Source organism: Mizuhopecten yessoensis, unplaced genomic scaffold (genome assembly GCF_002113885.1).
Source record: "Mizuhopecten yessoensis strain PY_sf001 unplaced genomic scaffold, ASM211388v2 scaffold8275, whole genome shotgun sequence".
NCBI lineage: Eukaryota > Metazoa > Mollusca > Bivalvia > Pectinida > Pectinidae > Mizuhopecten > Mizuhopecten yessoensis.
The window spans coordinates 252,739-265,581 of NW_018407466.1; the positions used below are offsets into that span (position 1 = coordinate 252,739).

Below are 12,843 nucleotides of genomic sequence, written 5' to 3' on the forward strand. Positions count from 1 at the left end.
TTCTGACAGATTTTACAGAAGATTTCACAACGTTAGCAAAACAAAACAGATTCAAGCAAAAGAATTTGGTCGAAGATAGAAGCTTCTCAATGTAGCTATTTCTGTTGGTCCCTGATTGTTCCTCCAGGCTAATAAACACACAAACAGATGGTTTGGTATTCACTCTCACTGAAAGAGAATACAAAATGTCGCATTAAGTTAACAGTATTTTTAAACACTAACTTTGTATTCTGAGTTAAGAACTGCTTGTGATGTAATGCAGGTGATGATGATCCGTAACAATCTATTGTAAAGAGATAAAGATTTATCACTTACAACCATTCATTTACAACAAAAGAGACTTGAGGGTAAATCTGCAATCAGCTGATTTAGCACTTTGATTGTCACACAGATTCAGTTACCTTGACTCTGGTTTTGCACCTGTCCTTCTGTCGCCTGTGGGGTCCATAGCACTGTTCCCTTGTACAGGTATGCCAATATTGTTTCCGTGGGGCCCCATAGTACTGTTGTAGGAGATACCAGGTAGTTACGGACATATGTCGCTCCATCCATTCCACTCTATAATGCACTAAGGAGGCGTTTTCCTTGTTAAAGGGACTCTGTAGTCTTTCTGATGACTCTGCTCTGTTATCCAGACCAACAAGAGTGATAAATCTATTTTTTTATAAAACTTTGTTTCATAATTGTTGTCAAATAAATAAAGTGGATTCTTCATAAAATAGACAGAGCGTAGAAATCCATTATAGGTTCTCTCATGGGAATGTCCTAAACAAAAAATTCTGCTCCAACAATTTTACAAACTGGTAATGTACATAAGAAGAATTAATTGTTAAACCATTGGAAAGGTACACAAGAATAAATGCATTAAAAATACTGAGATTAGTTCTAAATTGTTACAAAGGAGATAAATCTAAAATAATTATTATGTTTAAGGTAGCATAGATCTTTTGGGAAGTAATTCTAACTTAAATCTCATAGCTTTATGTGTAATGTAGCTTAACTCCTTAAGGGAAGTAATTCTAACTTAAATCTCATAGCTTTATGTATAATGTAGCATAACTCCTTAAGGGAACTAACTCTAACTTAAATCTCATAGCTTTATGTATAATGTAGCATAGATCCTTAAGGGAAATAACTCTATTGTTAATCACAGAGATTATGTCTAAAGTAGTATGTATCCTTAAGGAAGATTACTAACATAATGAGGTGGCATATATAATTAAGGCAGATAAGGATGAGGTATTATAAATCCCTGAGGGATATAACTAACATAAATATCAAGTTTTACTGGTATGTATCATTTAGAAAATCTCATGGCTTTATGTATATAATGTAGCATACATCCTTAAGGGAAATAACTCTAACTTAAATCTCATAGCCTTATGAATAAGGTAGCATATATCCTTTAGGGATATAACTCTTTTGCAAATCCCAGACATTATAATGTTTAAGCTAACATACACCCTTAAGAGAGATAACTATCACATAAACCACAGGTATCATATATAAGAGAGATAACTCTTACATAAACCACAGGTATTATGTAGAAGGTATCATATATCCTTAAGATGTCGATTTTATCATAAACCACAGGTATTATGTAGAAGGTATCATATTTCTTTAAGATGATGACTTTATCATAAACCACAGGTAATATGTAGAAGGTATCATATATTCTTAAGATGATGACTTTATCATAAACCCCAGGTATTATGTAGAAGGTATCATATATCCTTAAGATGATGCCTTTATCATAAACCACAGGTATTATGTAGAAGGCATCATATATCCTTAAGATGATGACTTTATCATAAACCCCAGGTATTATGTAGAAGGTATCATATATCCTTAAGATGATGCCTTTATCATAAACCACAGGTATTATGTAGAAGGCATCATATATCCTTAAGATGATGACTTTATCATAAACCACAGGTATTATGTATACAAGTTTTACCTTAATGATACGTTTGATGTATTGTAAACCTGTGCTTGTAGCCCTGTGTGACATAGGTCACCATTGAGAAATACACAATTATGTAGCTTTTTGTCTTCTTAATTGATGCAAGTGAGCTCCATCAAGGAAAGTGATGGGAATTGATTTTTTTTGTATTGGGATTACAATGATGGATGTTAGTAGTAATTAATATGCCTACTCAAGTTATGGTAAGTAATTTATCTTGAAAATTGGCTTTAAAATTTAAAAATATCAGGCATACTCAAGTTATCATATTTTGAAAATTGGTTTTAAAATTTAAAAAAATTTGATTTAGTGTGTACCTTATAATCTCTGGTAGCTAAAAGTCTTTTTTTTTAATGTGTTTATTTTTAACTTTGTGTAGAAAAGTAGTTTAAGTTACCTAATTACTTGATAAACCTGCACGTGTCAGTCATAATTTGCTATATATGACATTAACATTTTCTTAATAATTTCAAAAGTCAAGGAACCTTAATTATCAAACGAGATTTGACCTTAACAGGAAAGTTAACCTAATTGTAAGGTGACATGTAAAAATAAAGGTGGAAAAACAGAGATTGGAGCAATTCCACACTTACGTAGGGGCAGCTGGTGGTGACAGTAGAAATAGTCTGTTGAAACGTTCCTCACCCTGACCAAGAATCATAGCCAAACCAAGCTACTAGTGATCTCAACTTCGGCATGTTTCATGACAATGTTATACACTTTAATTTTATTTACCGTCCAGTATCTGAAAAATCAAATACTTAAAAAGAAAAAAAACTAACAATTTGTCATTTGAAGGTCACACAGATATCCATTTCTGATTATGACTGTTTTGGTATCATGACAGCTCATATGGCCTGTCAGTTGAATTGAATTAAGGTAACTTGGGAACATCAGATTGTATGTCGGAGTGTATTTTGTCTATCAGAATTTCTGTCCATTCACATTGGCCACTAGACTATCTTGATTGGAAGCTGAGATTGATTATCTTCTCAGATTATATAATGTTTTATTAAATTCTTCAACTACAAAGACTTAAACTTTTTCTGAATTACATAGTTAAACACAAAAACTTTTATCGTGTTTTAAATCATATTTTATTTATTTACAACAATTTCGAATTATTTTCTATCAACTGATATTAATCACTGTTTGACTCGAATGGTAGCAAGCAGAGGGTCTTAATGTGGAAGTAAACCGGAATAATCAGAGAAAACCCTAATGGTCGGGCATGTGACCCCATATCTATTCGCGTTTGATTGGGGAATCGAACCATTTGTATTGGTGGAAGGCGAGTACAGTATCCACTGCCATTTTTATAATGTGATGAGGTCTGTGATACCATTTAGTTTTATCAACAATAAAACTCTGGTCCCAAGAAAGATTGAGTTATCAGACATTTAGGGTGTGTAACTGTTAATTTGCTATATCTTCCCTTGTTTTATTTAAGTCAGAAGTGTCTGAAATCCATTCAACCCTGATATTGACATAGGAAACGAACACACACTACATGTACAAGTAAATATCATCAGTTTGGATTAACTTTATTACCTATATAGGTTGATGGCCTTTTTAGGGAAGTTAAACATTTTGAAATTGATTTTTAGTGATTCTGCAGCAAAGTACTAACATAACAAAAATTGTTGGAAAAATTCAACATTGGAACTCTTCTTCTTTGGAGATGCATTAAGGCAGAGCACTGGGACTATCCACTTTAACATTGGTTGGGTATTAATGATCTCATGAAAGACTGTAGGGAAATGAATTGGATAGCCTAGCTATGCAACATCTATAACCATCTTCAACAAAACAACCACTGCAATTAAACCAGATCAACACCTATCTCAAGGGCCTTTTGAACTACGACTTAAATTTTAAATGAACATCCATGCAAATAGTCAATTGTACCATTTTGCCGTCTAATTTTTTAAGGACATGGAGTTCTTTAAGGTCATGATATGGCACTTACATTTATTGAAATGCGTGGAAAGGTCAAGCACCAATGATCAAAGCTAGTTGAAATAGCTAGCCCTGTTCAGATGTCAGGATGCATATCAATAATAGCATTGGTAATTAGTCGCACTATATAGCATGCCACTTGACTGTATAGTCCAGCTATGTTAAAAAAAGACAATCAACAGGAAATAAATTTGAAAGAACTAATTTAGAAAGACATAAGTAGCACTGACTTATTTAAATAAATACATCTTCACAAATAGAAATGTACTATTAAATTATACTGAATTGCTTTGAAAACTTAATAAAATTTGGACAAATACACAAATAATTTTATGGAGATGAGGGGCTGTAAGCTAGGAGTTATAGGGACTGTAAGCTAGGAGTTATAGGGGCTGTTAAGGCAAGGGGGCTACATTAGATATAACGGGGCTGGTAATTAGAAGGGTCAGGTAAGAGGCTACATTAATAATAAAGAGCTGGTAGGGTGAGAAGGGGCTGGTGAAATTAGGAGGGGCCGGTAAGGCTATGAGGCTACATTGATTATAAAGGACTAGTAGGGTTAGAAGGGGCTGGAAAAACTAGGAGGGGCAAATAAGGCAATTGAGGCTATATTGATTATAAGGGGCTGGTAATTGAGTTTGGGGAGGGCCAGTAAAGCTATAAGGCTACATTAACTAAGGAGCTAGTAGGTTAAGAAGGGGATGGTATGACTAGGAAAAGCAAGTACATTAGCTATGAGGGGCTAGAAGGGTAAGAAGGGGCATGTTAGGATAGGAAAGGGCACGTAAGGCTAGGTAGGCCACAGTATTTATAAGGGGCTAGTATGGTTAGAGGGACACTTGTAAAACTAGGAAAGGGCCAGTTAAGCTATGGAGCTACATTAGTTATAGAAGTCTGGTAGGGTTAGAAGGGGCCAGTTATGCTAGGAAGGGCCAGTACATTATATATAATTAGGGCTAGTAGGGTTAAAAAATGCCAGTAAGGCTAGGTGGCTACATTAGTCATAAGGGGCTAGTAGGCCTAGGGTTAGAAGAGGCTGGTTATGCTAGGTGGCTACATTAGGTATAAGGGGCTGGTTATAGGCTGGGGAAAGGGTACACTAGATATAAGGGACTGATAATGCTAGGTGGTATAGGGGCTGGTAAGGAGGAGGAGGAGTACATATGATGTTAGGTCACAGACAGAATGGACATAAAGCATATAAGGGGTGGATAAAAAACCAGGAATAAGTAGATATAAAGGCATATAAAAGTTAGAGGACCAGGCTACTGGCCTTGACACCTGGTCTCGGAGATGCCCACTAAGTGAGTCTGACGGCTGGCCCTAGCATGGTATCACAAGATTTATCACTCTCTACATCAGTATCATGGTATTGTATTTTGTTTCATCTAATAAAACACAAATATAATATTAGAAAATAAAAAATCAGTTGAAAGAATAAACTGTTACCATGATAAACAGCTGTACAAACAAATAATATGTCTTTTAGTGCTAAAAGAAATTAAAACTTTTATTTAACATCAGTCTATTTTCTGAAACAATAAAACTCTTTGTTTAAATTGCGAAAAAGGATTGTAATGGGACCTTTATTTTACATATACATGTCCAGAAATAAACCCTACATTACCATACCTCTATCTTGACATTTTTATAGCTACCATTTTCTTTTTCAAAGATTTGATAAAACGTTGTAGGTTGCCATGGAAGCGGTATTGAATGTGTCGCGTCTAGCATTTACATGGTAATGTAGGGGATGAAATTATTTCCCTGTTCCGATCAGTGTCTAATTTCATTGAAGTTTAGTAATTAGTTTCAGTTTATTGTTGGACAGTTTTTTGTGTGGGTGTTGTGTTCACTTAACTGTTATTTCTTCTACAGCTTATATATAGTGTAATTATAATGTGGCCATTATAGAGCCATTTCCCCTTTGTCAGCGATTACCCCCCTTCCCACCACTCTCCTAATAGGCAAGGGAAGAAGGATTGAGTTTGATTTTGGGAGAAAAGGTTTTTTAATGTATCTTTATTTCACAAGGGGACCAGGAGGCTTATAGATGTCTTGTTTTGTATGGAATATAAGTATTTACGATGATAATGTATTTTTCTGTATCCTTTGAATCCTTAAGATCTTTAAATCAAATGTTACCTATTTGAAACACAGATACACTGACTATCGTACTTGTGTAAAGAATTAGTTAATTTCCTTAAAATAACAAAACTTTATACATCCACAGGTAAATAAAAATGAGTGCAGCTAAGATGTTAGCCGACTCCACCCAGGGGGATCCCCTGACAGACACCATCCCGGGGGAGGGGGCCAAGAGGAGGAAGCCTCATGACAAAAGAAAGACAAAGAAACAGAAGAAAGAAACAAAGAAAAAGGTAGGGCAGAAACAAACTTAGAATTTCAACTAAAAGTACATTTCAGACATCAAAGGTGTTTTCATAGGCCTAGATTTTATATACCTTTGGCTGGGTATAACAAAAACAACAGTAGAAATGTTTCTAGACATACCAAAAGGTACACAAATAGACCTGTTTGAAGGATGCCAAAAAATATTTGTGTCAGAAACCAAATGAAATCACAGTTGAGATATTACAATTTTCAGGGGAGATCACTCCAATTAGAGTAAAACAGAGGATTGGTTGAGCGAGCAGCTGATAAAGACTTATTAGCGTGTGATGTATGGTGTTAACGGGGTAAATGTATGTACTATACAGTGTAAGTGACCCCTTACACAGGATTCAACCTCATTCAATACCTACAACACCAATCTTATAAATCCATGGCAAAAATTGGTCAAGTGCACCTCATACTCTCTCTCACATCTCCCGTTAGTCGTGAGGTCAAAACTCAAAAAATTAAAGTACAGAGTTCAAGGTCACTGGATGGTGTAACCATTGGAATATTTCATCAAGATTTTACTCGAAAAAGAACGCAACCGCACCCCAACATCTGCCAAAAAATGATATTAACAAAGAACTCTTATTACAATCCTTGATCTTAATTGTGATCTCCAAATCATATATAATATGCCATTTTAATTTTAATTTTTTCAAAAAAGAAAGAATTTGTTGTCCATTATTTTTTGATGTTGCAGAAAGCTGTCATAAACAGACAACAGAAATTGTATACAGTATAGTAAAACAAAACCTTCCCACCCAAGAAATTGTCAACCCTCCAGTTTGATATTGTAACACATTAAAGCCTACAGAAAGTGTGCAAATTAGCTTAGCTATATAACAGCTCTCAGGTTATTTTACCCTTCTACCTAGATGTCATATAAAATATAGTGAAAACATGTGATGTGCATTTCAATGCATATTCGTGTCTGGAAAAAGGGTTACTGCAGAGTGAGCCAAGGTTTAGATGTTTTAAGTTTTCCTGATAGCACTATCCTTTGTGAGAATGATATACGCTTATCTTATTGTGCTGCCATAGTTTGGAATATCGTTAATGTAATGAACTGAAAAAGGACAACGTTAAACAAGAGTTTATCAAATTGATGAAAATTGTCTAAAACAACATGTACACCCAAATTTTTTCAGAAATATGTCTTTGTTATAAGTTTTATATCTTACTTTTTTTTGTTAGGAGATTTAGTTTCAAATTTGTATTCTTTAGTAATGAAAAATAGTTTTTGGTCTAAGATTTGGCAAGTTGTGTTTTGCGAACCTGTAACATTTGACATTGTTCCAATGTGTTATTGAGTGTTTGATGCTAGACATTTTTTTCCTTAGTCAGACAAATGAAATTATACCAAGAAGTAGGGATTTCAACGATTCAAACACCACCTCAATTACTCCATGGGTAATGGGGCTTTATTCCAGAAAATATCCACAAATTTCATTAATTTTGCCCATTTCCCTTTTTTCAGGGATATTAACACACCAAGTGTTTGAGCATGTCTGGAGCGAGGCAATGGTCGAGTAGTCCGATTTGGCCAGCCGTCTAAGTTGTTTCTATTCTCCATTTCAATTCCTTGGTACTTATGTAATAAGGTACAAAATTGAGGGAAGATCTTTCCTGCCATTCGCCTGCCAGAGAGAGATGGGGTTTGAAAATTATAGCCCACTCTTAATGCTCCCGCACATTAAAGTGCTCAAATCCTGTTTTTTGTCTGGAATTTACTAGTTTATACCGGTGATTGTCATTTGCTTCTGTGACTCATGGTACGCCTGACAATATACCTTGTACCGTGTGTATCTTGCCTGAAATGCTCTCTTCGAATACATGCAATCCGACAGTCCTCAGAGAATATTATTACAAAATAATTCTAACTTAGATCACCAAACATCACATTGCAAGTCGGACCTAAAGAGCTAGCGTGCACTCCAGTTCTGTAAAGATTACAACTGAAATTTCAGTCGCTTTAAAACCTGCTCTCTTCCAATACCTTTGAATGATGCCTTAAAACCAATGTTGAAGCGCTCTCTTTGATTACGTGAATTTAGCTTGCTAACAATTTAAAGTGCACTCCACGAGGCTGTCAGTGCAGTGCCGCGCGCCTGACTAGACAGGCTGATGGTGGCTGTGTCACTCACCTCTTACATGCTTTGTCAATGAACATCAAACAATTGTTTTCCCTCCCCACCTAAACTAGCAGTGATAAATTTCAATCACTCACCAGTTCTTTTTTTCTTCTTCACTTTTTCAATGGAATAAAAAAATGTGATCGAAAATTTGTTAGATTAAGTTTCTTACTTGAAATTGGAAATAGAATGGAGTAAATGGAACGTTAGAGTAGAGCCTTGAGGCGGGTGTCAGACCCACTTACGTAGCTCGGTGACAAGTAGAGCTACAGCACCATCATCCCGTATGGGACCAGGCAATAAAACTCAATAAATTCTCTTCCCTTAAAGTTTTAACTCTTTAGGAATTGACAGACAACCCGACAGGAGCCATCAGCACCAGGTTGAATCAGCTCCTTCATCGGGTGCAGGGCTACCGATGCTGGATTGCAGTACTAGTTGCATCAAGCCCGTCATACTCCCATCTCAACTTGCAGACTATGTGAAAAATTGGCAGCTACTGTCAAAATGGATTATGTTTAAAATTGAGTGAAGTGTGGGGAAATTGTGTATGAAATTTTATGCCAAACAAGGTTTTGTCTGCCTCGTCTAATTGACACCTGGCACTTAAATTTGAAATTGATTTGACTTAGTTTCATGACAGCGAGAAGGACCACCATCATTTAAGCATTTCGAAACTGCTGATTTTTTGGTCCTGTGGGGTTTGAACATGGCTTTTCACTCCTGCAAGCAGCATATCAGCCACGAGAGAGCAAGGACATGTGCTCTGGTTATGTAATGCTCTAAAAGAGGAACGACGAGGAAAAAAGACTTACAAGTCAGCACTTAAATCACGATTGTGTTACTTGTAACAAGATTCCCTGTGAATCATGAAATATGACAGATTACACACACACAAATTCTTCACAGAGATTAAATTAATTCTAGTTGTAATTGCCATATTTCAAGACATCCTGAGAGCCTGCATTAGAATTTTGAGAGAATGCAAAACTTCAATTTAGATTCTAATTATGGCGAATTAGTGGTTTTATTTGAAATTTCATTTCCCTTTTTTGTAATTTTGATACGTGTGTCATAGCTGGAATGAGTCATTGTTTCTGTAAAGAATTTGACATCGTCACTTCCTTTGAATTGATTGTGAAATTTAAATAAAGCCATCGGTTTGATCTAATTTAAGTTGGTGCTTTCGGGTCATCTTTGTTTCTCAGCGGCCGCCATTTATTTTGCCAGCTGTCGAGCTACAAGGCTTCCTAATCATCTAAACCTCTGGCCGGTTACAGCAATTTAATTTTTAAAATGCCTCCTGAGATAATTTGCAGCAAATGTAGAATGGTCTTTGTGTCCAGTGAGAGGAGCCAACAACCACAGAAATCAATGCTTTTTTTAATGTGCTTCATTGCCAAACACAAAGACATCAATTTTTGATAATGGCAACTTGGGTTGAAATTGGTATGCATTATTGATGGCAATTTCAGGAATCAATTTTAGTTGCAAAAAAATTTTGAAAGAATGGCTTTAAGATTTTAATGTGTCAATTACTGTTATGTTGTGGACGAGGGACCACCTGCAAGGTAGCCAAACTAGGCAATAAAACCGGTATTAGGTTTCAAACATTCAACTTTTTAATACATTTCTCAATTTGTTTTTAATGAGCTGGATTTATATTGACGATTAAAAAATTGGGGATAATTTTCTTAAGGTAAAGTAACGAGCTGCAGTGAATGGATATTTTTTCTATAAAATCTAATTCAATAAAGTGTAACAATAGACAAAGGTTACTGTAAACGTAATGGGACAGCAGGAATTAGTGCTTGTGTATGCTATAATTACTGCTGATGAAGATGTTATTGCCGTAGACTTTGCTGCTGGCAGCAGACAGATGTTTTATAATATCTATTGGTGATAAATATTGCAAATATTTCAAATTATCTTACCTGCTCGACCAGGTAAGCAGTCGTTTTGTTTAATTAAAATATTCAAATTGGCCTCCCCTGTGTGGAAGGCTACAATTAGTAACCTGGTAACCTTACAAGCACCCTAATTACAGTGTGTGTGGACAACAGTGGAGAACACAATACAAGGAAGTCGTCTCCAAGGCAATATATTCTGTTACAGTTATCTGATTGGACAAATTGTTATATAACACACAAGAGGATGTGATGTTAACCCTGACAGATAGTGTTGATTTCACTGCTACAATGATACTTAAGTGTGTATAACACTAATATTCTAGTGTAACACTGATACTCCAGTTTGTATTACACTGATATTCTAGTTTGTATTATACTGTTACTCTCTTTGTATTATGCTGATACTTAAGTTCATATTACACTGATATTCTTGATTATATTACACTGATTACTGTAATTTGTATTACAATGATATTCTAGTGTGTGTAACACTGATCCTCCAGTTTGTATTACACTAATATTCTAGTGTATCACTGATACTCCAGTTTGTATTACACTGTTACTCTAGTTTGTATGTCAATGATACTCTAGTTTGTATTACACTGATGCTCTAGTTTGTATTACACTGATACTCCAGTTTGTATTACACTAATATTCTAGTGTATCACTGATACTCCAGTTTGTATTACAATGGTATGCTAGTTTATATTACACTGATACTCCAGTTTGTATTACACTGATACTCTAGTTTGTATTACACTGATATGCTAGTTTGTATTACACAGATACTCCAGTTTAAATTACACTGATATGCTAGTTTGTATTACACTGGTACTCTAGTTTGTATGTCAATGATACTCTAGTTTGTATTACATGGATATGCTAGTTTGTATTACACTGATACTCAAGTTTGAAATTCACTGATGCTCTAATTTGTATTATTGATACTCTAGTATTTATAACACTGATATTCTTGTTTGTATTACACTGGTACTCTAGTTTTTTTACACTAATATCTAGTTTGTATTACACTGATACTCCAGTTTGTATTACAATGATATGCTAGTTTGTATTACACTGATTATCTTGTTTGTATTACACTTTTACTCAAGTTTTTATTACAACGATACTCTAGTTTGTATAACACTGATATTTTGTTTGAAATACACTGTTACTGGTCAGTGGGAGGTTGTGTATCACTTTATATCTAATGGTCAGTGGGAGGTTGTGTATCACTGTATATCTAATGGTTAGTGATACACAGCCTCCCAGTGACCATTAGATATACAGTGAGAGGTTGTGTATCACGGTATATCTAATGGTCAGTGAGGGGTTGTGTATCACTGTATATCCTGGTCAGTGGGAGGTTGTGTATCACTGTATATCTAAAGGTCAGTGAGATGTTGTGTATCACTGTATATCTACTGGTCAGTGAGAGGTTGTGTATCATTGTTTATCTAATGGTCAGTGAGATGTTGTGTATCACTGTATATCTGAGAGGTTGTGTATCACAGTTTATCTAATGGGCAGTGAGAGGTTGTGTATCACTTAAATATAATGGCCAGTGAGAGGTTGTGTATCACTTAAATCTTATGGTCAGTGAGAGGTTGTGTATCACCTATACCTAATGGTCAGTGAGAGGTTGGGTATCACTGTATATATAATGGTCAGTGAGAGACTGTGTATCACTGTATATCTAATGGTTAGTGATACACAGCCTCCCAGTGACCATTAGATATACAGTGATTCACAACCTCTCACTGACCATTATATATACAGCGATACACAACCTCTCACTGACCTTTAGATATACTGTGATACACAAACTATCACTGACCATTAGATATACTGTGAAACACAACCTCTCACTGACCATTAGGTATAGGTGATACACAACCTCTCACTGGCCGTTAGATATACAGTGATACACAACATCCCACTGACCATTAGATATAAAGTGATACACAACCTCCCACTGACCAGGATATACAGTGATACACAACCCCTCACTGACCATTAGATATACAGGGATACACAACCTCCCACTGACCATTAGGTATACAGTGATATACAGCCTCTCACTGACCATTAGATACTCTGTGAAACACAACCTCTCACTGACCTTTAGATATACAGTGATACACAAGCTCTCACTGACCATTAGATATACAGGGATACACAGCCTCTCACTGACCATTATATATACAGTGATAAACAACCTCTCACTGACCATAAGATTTAAGTGATAAGTGACCATTAGATATACAGTGAAACACAGCCTGTCACTGACCATTAGATATACAGGGATACACAGCCTCTCACTGACCATTATATATACAGCGATACACAACCTCTCACTGACCATAAGATTTAAGTGATACACAACCTCTCACTATATACAGTCTCTCACAGACCATTATATATACAGTGATAAACAACCTCTCACTGACCATAAGATTTAAGTGATACACAACCTGTG

The 12,843-nt window shown here is 35.5% G+C and overlaps 1 protein-coding gene across 1 annotated transcript in view; it reads left to right on the plus strand.

Annotated features, from left to right (window-relative positions):
- Nucleotides 1-12,843, plus strand: part of LOC110455554 (caspase activity and apoptosis inhibitor 1-like) — a 142,349-nt gene that overhangs the window by 46,416 nt on the left and 83,090 nt on the right. The window contains exon 2 of the mRNA XM_021505739.1: nt 6,156-6,303. Coding sequence (XP_021361414.1) covers nt 6,166-6,303 — 138 coding nt within the window. The 5' untranslated portion in view covers nt 6,156-6,165. The remainder of the gene's footprint in view (nt 1-6,155; nt 6,304-12,843) is intronic.